The sequence below is a fragment of the Solanum lycopersicum genome, chromosome 7 (genome assembly GCF_036512215.1).
Source record: "Solanum lycopersicum chromosome 7, SLM_r2.1".
NCBI classification, from domain to species: Eukaryota; Viridiplantae; Streptophyta; class Magnoliopsida; order Solanales; family Solanaceae; genus Solanum; species Solanum lycopersicum.
This window is the reverse complement of record NC_090806.1, coordinates 69,158,787-69,177,358: the sequence shown is the minus strand read 5'-3', so window position 1 is coordinate 69,177,358 and position 18,572 is coordinate 69,158,787. Positions and strand designations below refer to the sequence as shown.

Genomic DNA, 18,572 nt, shown 5'->3' with positions numbered 1-18,572 from the left:
TGAAAGTTGAATTAAATAACCATCTAAGTTATTAAGATTTTGTCAATTTTTGCGTAGGTATAATGAATTTTCACTTTCATTCAAGCTAATAATATATAAAATGAAAATATTGATTTACTGCAAGTTCTCTCTACGAACGAAAAGTTGTTACATCTGCGATTTATCTGAAGCTACTACTTTCAATAAATTTTCACATACGAATTCACTACAATTGTAATAAATAATAGGTCTGAACCTATAATTGAATTGGAAGTTATTAACTTACGGAACGAATTCATTGAGCTTAAATTCTAGATCCGTCTCGCCTCGTATTCTGCGCTAATTCAACCTTCAGCCCAGAAAACTTGTTGTATAAGATCAGAAACAGAGCCATTATTCACATGAAAAAAACAATTGATCTATCTCGATTTGAAAGTAACTCATCACTAGTTCGTTTTTTTTCACGATTTACGCGGAGAAAAAGGGAACCTCAAGCTTATCTTCTTCTTCTTCTTTTGATCAATGACTTTGTTGTGATCGCGAAGAACACAAACGTCGCCATTGCAGACAAATCGGCTTGATTCTGAAGATTCAGAGAAACAGCCCCAGAAATTAAACAAAGCCATTAATGGAGAAATTGTGGTTTCTCTCCTCTTTTTTCTCCTCAAAATCTCTCTATTTGCTTTGTTTATTTGAAATTGGGTAATTCTGTTATATATATAAAGAGTGTGACAAAAAATGTGAACACTGTGTAAAAGTCGTTCATTGCCAATTAAGTCCATTTAATCCACCCATTACCATTCCTTATTATTTTTTTTAATAAAAATAATCGGTTTGTTTCCATTTATATAATGTAATTTTTTTAAAATTAAGTCCAATTAAAAAGTAATATAATTTTAAATTTTATATTTTACTTTTAATAAGTTAATTTTATAACTGAATTAATAAATTCGATTATTTTCTTTTAAAATTTATGTTGAACAGATCAATTGAGACGAAGAAAGTAAATACTTCCTATGAGTATTTATTTAATGTTTGAATTGACTTTTTCAAGGAAAAAAATGGTACTTTTATCTTTCGATATAGAGTTTACTTCTTAATTTTCTCTTTTAGTATTGAATTTATATATAGTAAAATATAAGTTTTTTTAAGGATAGCGATAATAATTTGTGAAATATTATGGTATAATAATAACCATAATTATTCACTCACAAAAGAAAAGGTTATTTCCAATAATATTAATTATAAAAATTTATATTTATATCTCGAAAATGATTATTAAAGTGTCAACAACCCTCTTCTCAATTCAAAATTACTGTTTTCAATTTTCTTTATTGGGCCCACCACCAGTAATTAAACTCGTTTTAATGAATGTGGTCTTCCTTCTAAAGAGCACTTCCATATTCTATAGGGCCTATACAAAAATTATATTTACTTTATCAGATCATTTAAAAAATAATTACAATCAATATTATCAACATATAAAAGCACAAAATTAATTAAAGTGAATGAAAATTGATTCGAATATTGCGATAATTAAAAAAAATATATGTATAAATCTCTAAGTAGATGCAAGAAGCACTAGAATAACTAGTGGGAAGGTGTCTTAATGTGTGTACAAGATTTTTAGGTCAACAATTTTGACATTTAACCCATCACATTTATATGTTTTTGTACTTGCTAGTTGCTACACGTGCTTTTGACAATGTAACCATACCTTTGATGGGATATTGAATGGCTTTTGTTGTTTCAAAGTTTTTAACTTTTTCGAAACTATTTGATTCAATCACAATCATCACGATACGATAGATATTTATGATTACAATTACATTTACATCAATAACTCCTTTTCTATTACATAAAAAGTTGATCTAATTGCGATATTTACGATAACAAGAAAAGCGTGAACTTATTCCCAAGAACAAGTGAAGTAAGCCTTGCCTTAATAATTCTACTAACCATCAAGCATGCGCTACCAAAATCTTGCTTTTTAAATTTACAGTATTCTAAATTTATGATTTATATACATAAGACATATACCTATTTCCCTAATTTGACGTTAGTTGGCAACTATGATTCTTATTTTTTTGATGTGCACAAGTAGACACTTATAACTTGTATAAAATTGAACAAATTGACATATATATCCTACATGAAATGATACATGTAGGACACAACTTTTCCATGTAGGGTGTCATGTAGGACGAATGTGTTGATTTTTGTTCAATATTATACGAATTAAGTGTCTACTTGTGCACATCTAAAGTTAAAGGTCATAGTTGTCAAATAATGTCAAATTAAAGGTCATGTTTATATATTATGCGTATATATAAATGTAATACTTTTAAATTAAATTTTATTAACTTTTATCGAATATCATATCGTAAACAATATATCCGTGCCCGCGAGAATAGGCCCGGACCTCAACTATGATATTTATTAAAGTCTATTCATATTGTTATATGTCGTTACGTGACTTAACCAATCTCTTATATAGTCCACAAACAACTTTCAATTATTCATCACCAATCAATTTTGTAGACCCAAAATTAAAGCTTACTCTAATGAACATAGACCCTATTTTAATGCTAGTTGCTTGGAGAAATGGAATACCAAATAACGTCAATTTAGTGAAATATTGAATATTATAACTGTTTAGTATGTAAGTAGATTTTTATTTTTTTTAATAATCGTTGTGTCAGGATCAGGTTTTGTGCATTTTGATAAATTTCACATCTGTTACTCTCAATAACAATAGACATCAAGTAACTTTATTTATCAAGATTAGAACAAATAAGAAAAATCAGTTAAGATTTTTTTTTTCTCCATTGAGAATTGAATTATTATACAATTAATTTAGATGTTTCTGTATGTGTTTAGTTAATCATTTAACCATACTAATTTTAAAGGTTTATATATTATTTAACTATGACACATTAATATAAATATTCGATACTAATAAATTTTCTCTTCTATGCATCGATCTTAATGCATGCACCTTGCCAAATTTCTTCATAAAGGAGGTGAAAATAATTTAATAAAGTGACTGATATTGTTTATAGCAAATCAATATATTGACAATCATTGAATTTAATTTAGTAGTGTATTTAAAAGGACAATTTATAAAAGCCACAACAAACTAGTCAAAAATTTGATTAATCAATTAAGCTTCAGTATTATTAATTAATTAACACGATAGTATGAGAAACAATTGTAATCATTTTGATCTTTACGATTCTAAAACTCTCAAATTAATATTAGAGTATTCAATTATTGATTTAAATCTAGGTTTCGTTATACAAGCAATCACAAATATAGGTTTTCATATTCATGCTTTCGAATCATGAGTATTAATCTTTCGATTTTTCCATCTCACTACAAGCTCATTCGATAATCGAATGACTTCAAACTGGTAAACAATAATGAGAATTCAAATTCGAACTCAAACTCCATAACATAATCTAAAATCAAAGACATACATTAATCGAATAAAATTGCTATAAAATGTAAACTTTCGTTAATTTTGAACGAAATTATCAGTTCAACTATTCGAATAATCTGGAAAATGGATCAGTAACCAACATAGACAGCAGCGTTGACGATGTAACAATCGTCATTTTTATCTCCCATTTCTTCAACTTGAACACCACTGGAGCATATCAATCCGCCATCAACGACCTCAACATTCGAGATTCTTCCATAAGGAAACACTGATTTCACTTTCTCCAGATCTAGAGTGTGATGTAGAGGCCGAGGAACACCTAATTTGATTTGCAATTTCATCTGCTCGAATGAAACTCCAGGTATAGATCCTCTTCTAAACGCTGGTATTGAATTGGATGAAATTGCACTTTTACAGGCTCGCATAGCAGCTGAGGTTACGTCTTGACCGTGTTGATCGTAGCCGACGCCCATTTCGACGAAGAGAAGAGTCATCGATGAATTAGGCACACACGCCATAGCCGCCGCCGGCGAAGAAGAAGCTGTGATTTGACGGCGATGGATTCGAGGTGCGAAAGGAAAACGAATTGAGCTAGGATAAGGCTAACCGGCAAAATTGAGAAGGAGAGGCGGCTTATAGTGAAAAGAACAGCTAAGGGCATGTTTGGTACATTGAAATAGATTTTTCTGAAAAATAAATTCTGATCATTTTTGGCAAAGAGGTGACTGATTGACACCTTGTTTGGAAGGTTAGTAATGATCGATTTGATATGATATCCTCAACATCTTAATATTTTTTTTTAATATTATTTTAAATTTATTATATTATTTAATAATTATATTTCATCTTTCATTTTACATTCTTATTGTAACTCTATTTCATATCGTATTTTTTCAAATTATAAATGTGTGAATTATGTAATAACGAATAAGAATTAATCCTTCCAAACACTATATTAGTTAAAATAATATAATACGATATCATAAAGGGAAAATTACATGGGATGGCAAACATTCGTAGCTAATTATATTATAGGGGTATAGTTTAATTTATTTACCTTATATAGTTATAGTTTATTTTTGTTTGCTATATTTAATGGGGTACACAACCTATTATATAACCAATGGTATAAAAACATTAATTTTCTAATTTTGTATATAATTATACACAAAACAATTTTCTCTCTCCTTTTCACATTCCAAATTTTTCTCCTACATTTAATACTCCAGCTATCCGGTTTGAAATTCAAATTTTTGTCCATAATTAGATTACTCCCTCCCGAAGTTGAAGTCAATTTCGTAAGTACTCCTTAATTTTAGTTGTTTACCTCTTCTTTTTTTTTTACTTATTCAAAATTATATGTGTTCTGTTTATTATTTTTTTCATATATTTTGATGAAATAATCGATTTTTTGTTCTTGATAGATCTAAAATTGGTCACACAATGAATGAATCATCTTCATCTTTGAGGATTACCAGAGGTATTCCTTTGCATGTCAATGTTGTTGACATTTTACCATCATTTTCAATGGGGTTAACTCAAGATTTTGGGTTTGATGTAGGGTCATTGGGAAAATCAAATCAAGTTATACAAGAACAAACAATGGAAGAGCTTAGATCAAAGAAAAAAACGACCCTACGGCAGTTCAACAAATTATTAACAATGCCAAAGCTAGATGCATTAAAATAGTACAAGGAAGAAGAAAGAGGAAAGCTGTAAACATTGAATCAGAGGAAAATGCTTCTGAAGTTGTCGGATCTGAAGTACTTAAATATTGTATATAGTATAATTGCATATTTATGTTATTTTTGTATATAGAGAACATAATATTCATGAGGTACTGTATTAAAACACAAAGTTAGATACAATTTTTTGGTTAATTAGATGTCAATATACAAAAAATATTACTTAAATATTGTATATAGTATATAGTATAATTGCATGTTTAGTAATTGTATATAGTATATTGCATATTTATGTTATTTTTGTTTTTTGTATATATATACAAAAAAGTAATTGGACTTAGTTATACAGATGATTTTTTTTTTATATATGATTAGAATTTGTATATTCTATTAGTTATATACAAATTATTGAAGTTAGTATATATTAAGTTTATATACATATACAAAAATTGATATGTACATGTCTGTTTTAATAGCTGGTAGTAGGGAATTGTATATTAAAGGCTCATTATTTTTTTTTATATACATATGTACATAAAGTAATTGGATTTAGTTATATAGATGGGAAAATATCATATGCGATTATAATTTGTATATTGTAGTAGTTATATACAAATTATTGAAGTTAGTATATATTAACTTTATATATTATTGGAGTTTAACTAATATATTCATGTACATATATAAATATACAAAAAAGGGTAAGTTCATATAAATATACAGATTTTTTTTTTGAATTTGGATGTTTAGCTTAAAAAAAGGGACGTTTTCCTAAAATTGTGGCATTATCTAAATTTATTGTTAGCATATTTAACGCTTCAGTTACAAACCACTTTTTCAAATATAATTGTATAAATAAAAAAAAATTATATACAAAATTAAAGATACCTAAAATAACTAAACTATACCCATATAAATTAGGTAAACTATACCCATATAATGTTATTTAATCTAATAAGTTTGCCATATATGAAATTTTCCCTATCATAAATTACGAAATAACGTGTAACAACTATCCAAACAAAGTATAAGAGAGTGAAGGATGGGCCGGACTCAAAGAGTTGCAGGCTTACTGACCCAATCTAAGATAGATTCTTTCAATAAAAGGGCTCCCAAGGTATGTCACAAACACAGATTTGAAACAGTTTTTCTATTTTCACAAGGTAAGGCTAAAATTATGTACATACTACTTTCTATACACTCCTTATGAGTATTTAGTATCCCTCTCTTTCCTCCAAGGTGATCTACATCGAAAATGATAGGATTAAAATTATGTATACGCTACACTATCTACAGTTCACTTGTGGAATAACATTAAGGGGTTGTTTGGTACAAATTCAATAATGCAAAGATTAATAACACAGGGATTAGTAATGCAGGGATTGGTAATGCAAGGATTATTTTTATCAAGTGTTTTATTCATTGTTTTTTAACTAGTTTTGTGTGGTTCAAAACTCTACAAAGAAAAAAAATCTTTCTAATTAACCTTAAGTTATTATGGGATTTTCTATTTCATGTAATTGGGTTAAGGTAGATAATTGGCGGACAATATCTTTTTTTATTGCGCTTTTAACTAGTTAAGAGAATAAAAATTTTATTGTCATTTTCATTATTTTCTCACTTAAATTATTTGAGAGTAAATAATTGTCATCTTAATTGGAGTTAATATCTCAAAAGATCACATAATTATAATAATTTATAGAGAAAATTTATTGAACTTCTTTTTTTTATCAATAAATTAAAAACTCTTTATCATAAATTAATATAAAAAATAAATATAGAAAAATAAATTAAACTTTTTTTATATTCAAGATGTTATATATAAATATAAATATATATATATATATATATATATATATGTTCTTGTTTTAGATTACTTGTATAATGTTTAATGGACTCCGGTAAGAGGCAATATTTGACTTATGGATTGTTCTTAAATTCATACATCAACATTAGTATATTACTTGGATTATAATATTTTATATTAACAACAAGTAGATTAAAAACTCATATTTTAGAAACAAAAAATTATATCTAAATAATAAAATTTGTAAGCTAATTTATTTAAATAAATTTATTAATATAAAATATATAATCAAGAAAAATAAACAAAATGATTAAAAAGATTAAGGGTATTTTTGTCTTTACCTAGATTACTCCCATGGTATTAGAGCTAATACCACCAAATGGAAGGTATTAGTTATACACCCTACATGATATTAGAGGGTGTATAACTAATCCATGGAATTAATTTATACATAGACCTAAAATTCTTATCATAGTACTAAATAGTACCATACATAATACTTGGACTATTTCTCCTAATACTCCCTGCCAAACGACCCCTAAACCTTTTAAGACAGTGTAGTGTATACACAATCACCACTATCTCTACCTTTTGTTAAAAATAGTGATGTTAAATTAAGCCTTGTTCAAAAGGAATTAACAAACCAGATATCTGCTTATAACCTAAAATGACACTTTGAAATTCAATATTTCACATGAAAATGTGAAGAAACAGGATACCATCAGACTATTTTTTGTGACCAAGGAACACGAAAAACGAACGCAAGCATCTTCATAAAGGTAACTACATAAACCAGTCAATGTCAACCCAAGACAGCATCTTGGTAGAAAGATAATTCAGAAGAGTAGGCTAACGCAAGTAGTATTTACAAGTTTTCTTCAGCGTTATTTACACAGTACGGTCTCTCCGCTTGAAACTTCAGAAGGATCCGAAGGTATTCTCGCCACTGTAGGTCATGTACAGGAAGCCGTCCTCATCCTTGTGTTCCTCATAAATGGCAGACATCATGGCAGCTGTAACAATGTGGAAGAAAAATTAGAACGGGAATTGTTCAAGGCATAGTAGTAATAACAGATACTACAAAAGTGTTCTTCTCACCTGTAGGGGGGAGGATATTCTTCACAAAGATAAAAATGGCCTTCTCAGCGCTGAGCTTAATCCTCTTGCGAACAACATACACAAATTGTCCAACAGTCAGATCCGCGGGAACCAAATACCTGCAGGTATTTCGATTAACAAACAATTTGCAGTTAAACCTAAGTAGAACTTAGAAAGAGCATGAGCGCATGGGAAGATTAGCTAAGTGAACTTTGTTCAACCTCTCTGGCAGTAGAAATCATCGTTTGAGTTGCTTTAACATCAGACGACTCTATAAGAACAGAGGAAACACGTCCAGAAAAATTTCATATCAACATTCTACAACAAATTTTCACACTAGCCTTGCATTTCTATAAACACATTGCTAGAGCAAATTAAAGATCTTTCAGTCTGATTAATGGTAATACTACTACTACTGACTCAAAAAATTGTTTCGACAACAATAAAAAAATACTTGAATAAGTTATTCTGCGCAAAGATATGGCAAGAACTTAAATCAGTCACATCATAGTTCAAAGGGAAATTATACACCATAGTAACTATACAACTCGAGAGAAACATCATAGTTCGAAGGGAAGATATACACCATAGTAACCATACAACTCGAACGCCACATAATAGTTGAAAGGGAAGATATACATCATAGTAACCATACTACTCGAGTGCACAACTAGAAAGGTACATTATTATGGCATCATCACAGGGAAACAAAAGCTCATTTGTGACGAGATAATAAAGCACTCTAAACGCAAGGACATTGTCAAATGAAATCAAGGAGATAAAAGACTAACTTTTTCTTGTCAATGTCAGGGATGTCACTTCTTTCAGCCTTCTCAACAATCACCTAAATAGCAAGAAGAAACAAGGAATTAGGTTGGATAAAAAGCATATAAACTTTGTAGCACATCCAGAAGAGCATTGCAAGAGAATATATGAAATTTGTACCGGTATTCTATCAGGGTACTTCTCCCTGATACGAGCAGCTTCAGCCTGTCGCCTCTCTACATGAATGCAAAACCAAATTAAAATAACATGAAGACGACATCCAAAAATTGCAGAAAAAGAAAGTTACAAGGAAAAGAAAATTCAAAAGATAAATCTAGAAGTATTAGAAGCACATAAACGAAATATACACTAGGTAAGTAGGTATCCACAAGAAGCCCATGCTCATCCATCAAACAATATCCCTCCAAAAGTTATTGGGAGAACATCAAATGATTAGCAATAAGAACAAACAACTTCAACCAAATAGAGAATTCTTTACCAGACTACATGTACGATGTTCTTATACTTAAACTTTGTACACCATATAGTGGCAAATTTCTCACAAAATCTATATAATTGCAACAAGTACAAGTACTAGGCTACTAGTAATATAGAACAAATAGGCACACATAATTGTAACCTATGTTGCTCAGACTCTCCAAAATTATTGCCGTATCCGTGTAGAACACTCCACAACCATTGACATTTTCGAAGAGTTCGTACAACAACATAAATTGTTAACTAAAAGGGGAATCCCAAAACCTCCAATTGTATCAAATAGACTGTCAAATCCACAATCAAGAATCAGGCACATGCACAAAAAGGGTTTTATGGTATAATTGACCACCAAACCTCAGAAAACCACCTTATCTCCACCCCCCATCCGTGTAGACAGTTTTTGAAGAGTTCGAGCAACAACACAGAACGTTAACTGAAAGAAAGGAATTCCAAAACCTCCAACTGTACCAAATAGACAGTCAAATCCAAAAACAAGAATCAAACATATGCATAAACAGGGTTTCATGGTATAATCCCCCACCACCCCCACCAAACCTCACAATACCACCCTATCTCCACCTCCAAACCTCACAACACCACCATATCTCCCTCCTAAACCTCACAACACCACCATATCTCCCTCCTAAACCTCAAAACACCACCCTATCTCCACCCCCACCATATCTCCCTCCCAAACCTCATAACACCACCCTATCTCCACCCCAAACCTCACAAAACCACCCTATCTCCACCCCCACCATATCTCTCTCCCAAACCTCATAGCACCACCCTATCTCCACCCCAAACCTCAAAACACCACCCTATCTCCACCCCCACCATATCTCCCTTCCAAACCTCATAACACCACCCTATCTCCACCCCAAACCTCAAACACCACCCTATCTCCAACCCCAAACCTCCAAACACCACCCTATCTCCACCCCCACCCCAACACAATAATTCATCAATTACCACTCTGATTAAAGAAATTCCACAATTGAACAATTCAAATATCAGATCTTATAACCAAAAACAAAATTAAAAAAAAAAAACAGGAAAAATTACCAAGAGGGTGTTCCAATTTGAAGGAGCTTTTGGCCATGGTGATCTGAGAATGATCTAACAAAAAAATTGGGGTATCTGCAAACCAAAATATGAAAATAAAATTAGGGTTTTCTAGCAGAAAAGGGGAAAAAGATCCGGAGTTTATAGTTTAGGAGAAAAGAGAGCTTACACAAACAAATCACAAAAAGAGTGGAAAACGCATCCAAAATTTTCTCTTTGTTTATATAAAATAAAAATAAATTGCTCTATATAATTGGGGATAATATTTCATCCCTTTTTTTCGCGCGAGAAAATCACAAAAATAGTCCCTTATATTTAAAATATTGGTTTAAAGTAGTCCTTTAAATAGTGTTTTGATCAATTGGAGTCCTTTAAATTTATCAACATAATACATAATCGACTCATTTATCTACGACCTTTTAATTTTGAACATGTACAAGTATACACTTAAAAGCTTGTATGGAGTTGAACACACGTCCTACTTGATGTTATGTGTGAGAATTCGTATTTTATGTGGCATGGCATCCTACATATTAGAGGATGTGTATGTCTACTTGTTTAACTTTATACAAATTTGAGTATCTACTTTTACCCATCAAAAGTCGAAGGACATAGATTTATGATGAGATCATGTTAAATTACATATTTATGTATTATGTGAATATTTAATCCCACCGAATATACCAAGTGAAATCCATGGTTTCTCAATTAAGATTATCTTAAATTTGATAATTTAAAAATACCAGAAAAAACTCGAGAAATAGCAAAAGGAAAAATACAAAAATAACACTTCAAAAGGTTGCATCAAACTCTAAAAATTAAATCACAAATAGCTAAGATAATGAAAACGATACCTTCACAATATACGTGTCACTAAATCCCTCCTAATCATAATTTTAGTAAAATCTAACAATTAAATATTTGCTCAAAAATAAAACAAATTATTTTAAATATAGAGGACCAAAATTACTCGAATCACATTTAAAGAAGTAATTTTAACCTTTCATCGAACTTAACGGACCATATTTGTCATTCTCTCTTTTATAAATCATGGGCCATCAAGTGTCGAAAGTTAGCAGCTAGTACAGTATTGTCATATTGAAAAAATTAATAGTTAATCGAGTGCTATCATATTTTACGTGGCAGAGATAGAAATCGCACCCTGTTGGTTCTCCTTGTTTGTAATATAATTCAGTTATTACATGATTTTTTTCTTCAATTTTTATTACTATATGTTCCTTCATTTGTTTTGTATCATTTTTAATGTGGTGTCTATTCAAATTGTTTTTTTCTTTTTGAGACGATGGTTTATTAAAAACAAACTCTTTTACAGTGACTTGATCACATAAAATTCCTTTACACTATCAATATAGAAGTCAAATTTACAAATATCGAGTACAAAGTCCAATTGAAAAATGGAGACAAATCAAGCAACTCTTATAAATAAATGAAATAGTCCAATTGAAGATGGGGGCGAATCAAGCAACCCAAATGGAATAAAAAGGAAGAACCATTCATAGCATTTGCGGTTACTTTTCCATCGATATACAAGCAATTGCAGTTACTTTCCCATCGATATACAAGCAATTGAGCCTGAAACGAAGCTTTCTTCTATTGTCTTTCACTCTGCTTTTACTTAATTTTTGAAAATCTATCATTTTCCAAAAATAAATCGTTTGTTGAAAATCTATCATTTTCCAAAAATAAATCATTTGTCTTTAGTATGATTTGACTTCACATGACTCGCAATTGAAAAGAAGGTGAGACCCCTACCCTTTCTTCCTTAGGTAACTTCACTAGGCAAAGGACACTCATTTTGCCTACAACTTCATATGTTTTGCAAATATTGGCACTATGACTCCTATAACTAGATCAATAATAAGAATGAAACAAAGTAATAAAAGGTAAATTTCATTTCAAAACTTCATACAAAAGCAACAAAAGTATTACACTTGATAGTTTCCTCTCACAAAGACTAACAAATTATTATAATCTAAGCATCTAAAAAGAATGACTCTTTACACTTTTTGCTTCACATATTGGTTGCTACAATACTATCCCTCTCCTTAGCTAATAATATTTGGAGCAGATATAGTGGCAACCTCTCTTCCCTCTCCCATTGATACAGTTTATATAATGTTTCTGAGAATTCTCGGATACATCTTGTTTTTTCGAGTGTTCGTGTAACCATTTTTGGAGCCTCCAGAGATTGGAGAAATGATGGATTTTGTCAAAAGGATGCATTCCACAAAGCATTCTCGCCTTCCCCACAACGTCGATGAACCTCCATAATCCTATCTACGGACCTGCATATCCCGCTGCAGCTCCAATCAAAGGAAGCAACACAAATGTTGCCTGCTTGAGCTTTCCACTCACAATCTGGTGAAATTACAATAGACAAAATCAAATTTAGTCATCTCGGAACATTTAGAGATTAATCAAATCAAACTTCTTCTTCCCGAGTCAACGTTCCTGGTTTGAATATATATAGTTGTTCTTTATCCATTTTCCCACATTCAAGGATCTAATGTATGGAAAGGAAGGGAATTTTTCTGAATCGAGTGGATACTGAAGTGCGTAAAAAAAGAAAAATGGAAAGGCAATTCAAGAACTTTTTCTCAATCAAACGAACCATGAAAGTAGTATAGATGCAAAAAAAATCGTCTCGTGAGGCAATAAAGGAGGAGGAACAAACTAGCAGATTGGTGCCATGTGCATTAAAGGACAAGGCAGCCATGTGGGAGAAAAAAGCTACACTACCTGAATGGGCACCATGTGAAGAAGTACAGAACAGTCATGATGAAAAAAGGGAAGGAATCATGTACTGTTTCTTGATAGTGTATAAACTACCACAGGGTAAACCACCATCTTGCGGTTACCGTGGTTGTTCTAATAGACTAATACCATGTAAACCAAATAATGAGGCCAACCAAATCAAAATATAAGCCTTTTGAATTAACCAAAATCGGAAAGATCATGAAGTACTTGGAGAAATTCTAACATCAATTGCTTGATCTCGTCGGCAGATCTCAATGACCTTTCTAAATTAGCAAATGATCATTATCGTTATAATTCCTGCCTGGCTGCCTTATTTGGTCGGGAAAACAATCAAAGGTGGAAAAAATGTATTATGATACTCTAAGTTTGAAAATATTTAATGCAGAATACAAAGATCAAAACTTCATGGAAGATTAAGACTGACAGTTCTAGAAAATTTTCTATTTCCAAGAAATAATTTGTATGAATTGTTACCTGGCGGAGTTCCACAACACAATCTTCTATCATCTATATGTTCCACATCCAATCCAATGAGCCATGAACCCAATGAGACATCCTCATTAACATACTTGTGTAGAACATGCCTAGGATGATCAGGATCAACAATTGATAATCACGCAAAACAACACAATACATTCCAAGTATATCAGGAAACAACAAAAACTTACTGATTTAAAGATATATAAGTAGCTAAATCTTTTGAAATGGCATATAACTGCCCTGTTGCATGTCGAAAATATTTGTTTCCATCCTCACCAAATTTCCAATGCTCAGGCTCATGATATCTCACTCCCCTGCGGTAAAATAGAGGTGAGTCAAGGCAATTTTAAGGAATTGTTTACGGTCAAAAGTAGAACTTTTCTGCTTACTTTTGAGCAAGGACTGGACCAGATTTCATGCAACCAATATATACCCGAGGTTTCGAATGATGCCTAGCTAGAGTTGCTCCCAGTGCACCTGAAGTTTCCAAAATGCATGTTCTCAAACGAGTGATGGCATAAGTATAGCAGTGCACTTGTAGTAGTAATAAAAAGTCTTTGTGAACGATCTACGAAGGTCCTACGGTCCTACCTATGTTTACATGTACATCATCATCAACTTTAATATAGAAATCAGCATCCCATAGAGCAACAGCAGTAGTAAAATATGTCTTTGTCTTAGCAGATAATTCCAGATATCCCTCAACATGTTCCTACAGATGTCACAATAACATGTCTGACAGTTAGAATAGTTTTACAGCCGTGAGATGGAATCTAATATAAGACTAGACTAAAAAGCGTTACTGTTACCAGCCTCAAGAAATCACCATGCTTCTTGTCTTCCGCTTCAATTGCTCTATCAAGAATGCCACCTGATGTTGCACTGATTATTGGAAAATTAGATGAGTAAGACTACAAGAACATCAAATTACAAGTAAATAAGTATGAAAATTAACCCCTCCCAAATTACTCCCTCCATTTTAATTTGTTTGCATTACTTTCCTTTTTAGTCCGTTTCAATAAGAATACCTCTGTACTTTTTTGGTAACTCTTTAATCGAACTCTTCACATGACAAATTTAAGACCACAAGATTTAAAAGTTCCTTTATTTTCTTAAAACTTTGTGCCAAGTCAAAACTAGACAAACAAATTGAGACGGAAGTAGTAATAGGATAAATATGAAATATCAGCTGCCCCAACTTCGAAGTATCTTTTTAAGTACTGAGTCTTCAATTATACTAGACAAGATTGTGAAAATGTGAACTACATATATGTTTTTGTCATTTCTAATATATGCTCTAAGAAACTGTTGATGGAAATTTTCAAAGAAAGCCACCTTTACAACAACACAAGAAGTTACGAATGGGTGACAATGGGTCACTACTGGAAAATAATTATGAGCTAACAACGATATCAAGAAGACTGGAAACACAACACCTTGAGAATATATCAGATGTCAGTTGTAGTACTCACCTGTGACCTATTACAAAACGAATTACAATGCCTTTTTCTTCCTCTAGCTTCTTTCGCTTATCACCTGTTTTCCACAAGTCAATAATCAAAATGCTTGGTATGCATCCAACAAATGGAAAATCCCCACAAGTAACTCAAAATAAAGCAAAACAGTGAAGCTCAAATACCTTGTGGCATCCAAGTAGCACGAACTGAGTCTCTTCTCTTTCGGCTGTTGAAGGCAGTGTTTATCCCTATGACCATTCGATATTTTCTCTTCTTCGCCAATTCGGGGATCTTTATGTCTTCTGTTATTGGAGACCCACTCAGTATAGAATCTTGCAAAGCCCTTGCTGCAGCTAGTTCCATCTCTAAGTTTGAAATTGTTTTATCCAGGGTTCTGTATTTTAGTACAAGGACAACAACCTATGAATTCATTGTTTCAGAGGAAAATAAAGTATGACATCCGTCAAATCTACAAGTTAAAAGCATGAGAACATACTGTATAGCATGATGTGTTTTTGTAACTTCACCGAAATTATCCTTGGATTCACTTTTCACATCCTTCTGAATAAAGCAAAAACACCAAAAGCCATTATTTTGATGACAACAACAACTATACTTCAATCCCAAACAAGTTGAAATCATCTATATAAATCCCCATTTCTCCATTCAATTAGAATGACTTAAAATATTTATCGAATTGTTGCCACCTTTTTCGATCTAATACTCACATTGGTAGGATCACAGTCCTCAGAAACTACCCCTAGCTTTTGATCATCAATCTGTGTTGTCCTTGTTATGCCTTTAGCTTCTGGCACTGTCCACATCCTATAACAAAATATACTTATTATTGAGAAAATAGAACAAACTTGCAACAAGCTAAATAGTTGTGTAAGTGAGAAGGTTATAGAAAAAAGAGCATTTTAAGCTATTCTCTCCATTCCAAACTACTTGTCACATTACCCTTCTCGAGAGTCGATTTGACTAATCTTCGGAGCTAAATTGGATTAAGATATTCAAATACTATAAGTAAATGCAAGTCAAAGTTAATGTAGTTTGAATCTCGCGAATCGGAGAATGACAAGTATTTTGGGACAGATGGAGTTACATTAATATGCTCAGAAATGCAGCTACAGATCTCTTTCACAACTAATAACCATGCTCATTTCAACAACAGCACCATCCTAATTTAGAAGTATTGCTAAATAACATCATTAAATTGCATAAACAAAACTCACAAGATCAAAGTTTCCCTATACAAATATACAATTAACAATCTACATAAACCTTAGAATGGTAAATCAAATCCTTGTTTAAAGATCCAAACTTTTCTTTTCATTCACAACAAGTTGAAAGTTCAAGTAACCAATAACCAATCAACTGAGCTACTAAGATTTCGCATAAAGATCCAAACTTTCATAATCCAATTCAAAAACAAAAAGATCAAATGAAAAAACCTGTCAGTGAAGAGCATCCCAACACAAAAGCATCCAATACACAGAAGAACAGTCAATTTCCTAGAAAAAACACCTTTTCCAGCTGATTCGCCTCCTCCTCTACTTTTCATTGTGTTCTTCATTGCTTAAACCAATTAACAACAAATTCAAACAACACCCATTTCAGTTCCCAACTCAACAACCCCAAAAAACCAAAGAACCCCCAAAACAGTAGCAATTTCAAGATTTCAAAAAAAAAATCCTTTTTTAACAAAAGGGGTTTCTATTTTCACATGGGAGAAGCTCCCCAGGTGAGTGAAATAGAAGAAGAAAGTGTTGAATATGTGGAATTGAAGAAAATAAGACCCACAATACAGCACTTTGTTCAAGAATCCATCTAAGTTAGTACTAATTTCTTATTATACTTTTAATGGTGGACACCTGTTTCTCTTTTTTGTCAACAGAGAGATGACATTGTCGGTGAGATAACTGGTAAATTTTTGTAACTGTAAAAAAAAATTGAATCTTTGGGAAATTGTCTCACTCTAAAAGTGATTTTCTTTCTGTGTTGGTACAGGGAAAAAAAGGTCATGGTGCACTTGTATTTGTTGTTTGAAGTTAGAAGTTGGCAGCTGCAAATTTGTTGGAAATGGGGTCACCTCAAATGTGTTAATAATCGTGTAGCGGATTATTTGGTACGAAAGATAAGAGATAATTATTTTTAAAATAAGTTTATTTTATATTGATTGAATTAAAATTGCGAGATTATTCGTTTCGAGCTTGCAGCGATAAGGGTGAAATTAATTATGCCTATCCTTAGATGATCTTTTGTTCAACCAAATGAACCCTAAGTATGTTGATTATGGAGTTTGTCAATTTTTATCCTATTCTTAAAAGTGTGTTGAAATTTACGCGGGTTGATTTTCTAGTGAGATTTTCCATCCTATAATATAGCTCGTTAGAAATGAGTGATGAAAATAGAAAAATTAGTTTTACGGGTGATTTGTTTTGCGACATTTTCTCATCCTATAATACAGCTCAAAAGCTCTTTCTTCCGTATGTATTCTACTCTCGTCTTTTCATCGAATTTGTTTAAATTATATAGAAATATTATTAAAATAATATTTTCATTTATATATCGAACACAAAAGATAGATAAAAAAATTTATTTATTTTTATTTGAAAATCACATTAAGTGGTGTTTATTGTTGATGCATAGTATTAATTATTTATATAGTGATAAAATATTATAGATTATTATAATTTTTTTAAAAAAAATAAATTAACACATCAAAAGGAACGGGGAAAAGATGAAATTCAAACTCTTCCAATTCTACGGAGGAAAAATCAGATAGTCCATCAACTAAGATAATCAAATAACTTAATATTTTAAACAATTCTTTAATTATATTTATTTTGTTTGTATTAATTTCCATAACACTAATGTTTCAATTAAAGATTGAATTTAAAAGACTACTTCTGTTTACATAATACTCATTTGTTCTTATCAAAATGAGTATCAATGTTTACCATGCTAGGTACTATTATCATAATTCTGTAAAAATTTATCATTTCTAATATTTAAACTTTTTTGAAATATCAATACTTTATAATAAGATTGTGTTCTCATTATAGTTCTTTTTGGTCATTTTCTCCTAAAAATAAAAAAAAGGTGTACTCCATGAATTAGATATCAATAATTGCATTAGAGAAAAAGAAATTCAAATAGAATACTTGGGATTAGATGTGATGGCAATATGATTGACACACCACTCAACAATATAATATTTCATGAATCAAAACTTAAAAAAAATAAATTAATTTATGAATTGTGAATCATATATTTATTTTTGGTTTGTAACTTATTGTATAATTCCTTCGATATTAATATAAATTTGAGCTTAATCTATTGAATTTTACCAACTATGTAATAACAATACTAACTCCGCCCTACATGAGAGAGTGTGAAAGTGACATGTTACCTTAACATTATATAAATACACATTTTTTTAATATAGTATTCAAACACTATCAAAGGTTCCAATGAAATGATAAATATTTCTTTATCCCTAATTTAAAGTCTCG

The 18,572-nt window shown here is 31.2% G+C and overlaps 3 protein-coding genes across 4 annotated transcripts; all 3 read right to left on the bottom strand.

The window, feature by feature from the left end:
- Positions 1–159: 159 nt before the first annotated feature.
- On the bottom strand, positions 160–10,644 carry ATG8a (autophagy-related protein 8a). Of its 2 annotated transcripts, XM_069299786.1 has the most exons (7): positions 10,509–10,644; positions 10,340–10,414; positions 8,957–9,012; positions 8,803–8,855; positions 8,012–8,130; positions 7,839–7,926; positions 160–582 (listed from the first exon to the last, which is right to left on the bottom strand). In XM_069299786.1, the coding sequence occupies exons 2-7, from the start codon at positions 10,374–10,376 to the stop codon at positions 441–443; spliced, it is 495 nt and encodes a 164-aa protein (XP_069155887.1). In that variant the 5' UTR covers positions 10,377–10,414; positions 10,509–10,644; the 3' UTR covers positions 160–440. The 2 variants fall into 2 exon arrangements, with proteins under 2 accessions (XP_069155887.1, NP_001234630.1); NM_001247701.2 differs by lacking the exon at positions 160–582 and having other exon boundaries at positions 7,572–7,926; positions 10,509–10,552.
- Positions 3,409–4,078, bottom strand: LOC101245381 (uncharacterized). Its single transcript, XM_004244060.5, has one exon. It carries the CDS (start codon positions 3,937–3,939, stop codon positions 3,550–3,552), a length of 390 nt encoding a protein of 129 aa, XP_004244108.1. The 5' UTR covers positions 3,940–4,078; the 3' UTR covers positions 3,409–3,549.
- A 1,590-nt stretch (positions 10,645–12,234) lies between the features above and the next one.
- On the bottom strand, positions 12,235–17,149 carry LOC101245676 (probable beta-1,3-galactosyltransferase 2). Its single transcript, XM_004244061.5, has 11 exons — positions 16,509–17,149; positions 15,783–15,879; positions 15,551–15,615; positions 15,237–15,448; positions 15,070–15,133; positions 14,407–14,479; positions 14,189–14,309; positions 13,987–14,074; positions 13,786–13,911; positions 13,592–13,701; positions 12,235–12,718 (listed from the first exon to the last, which is right to left on the bottom strand). The coding sequence occupies exons 1-11, from the start codon at positions 16,628–16,630 to the stop codon at positions 12,570–12,572; spliced, it is 1,227 nt and encodes a 408-aa protein (XP_004244109.1). The 5' UTR covers positions 16,631–17,149; the 3' UTR covers positions 12,235–12,569.
- Positions 17,150–18,572: the final 1,423 nt, after the last annotated feature.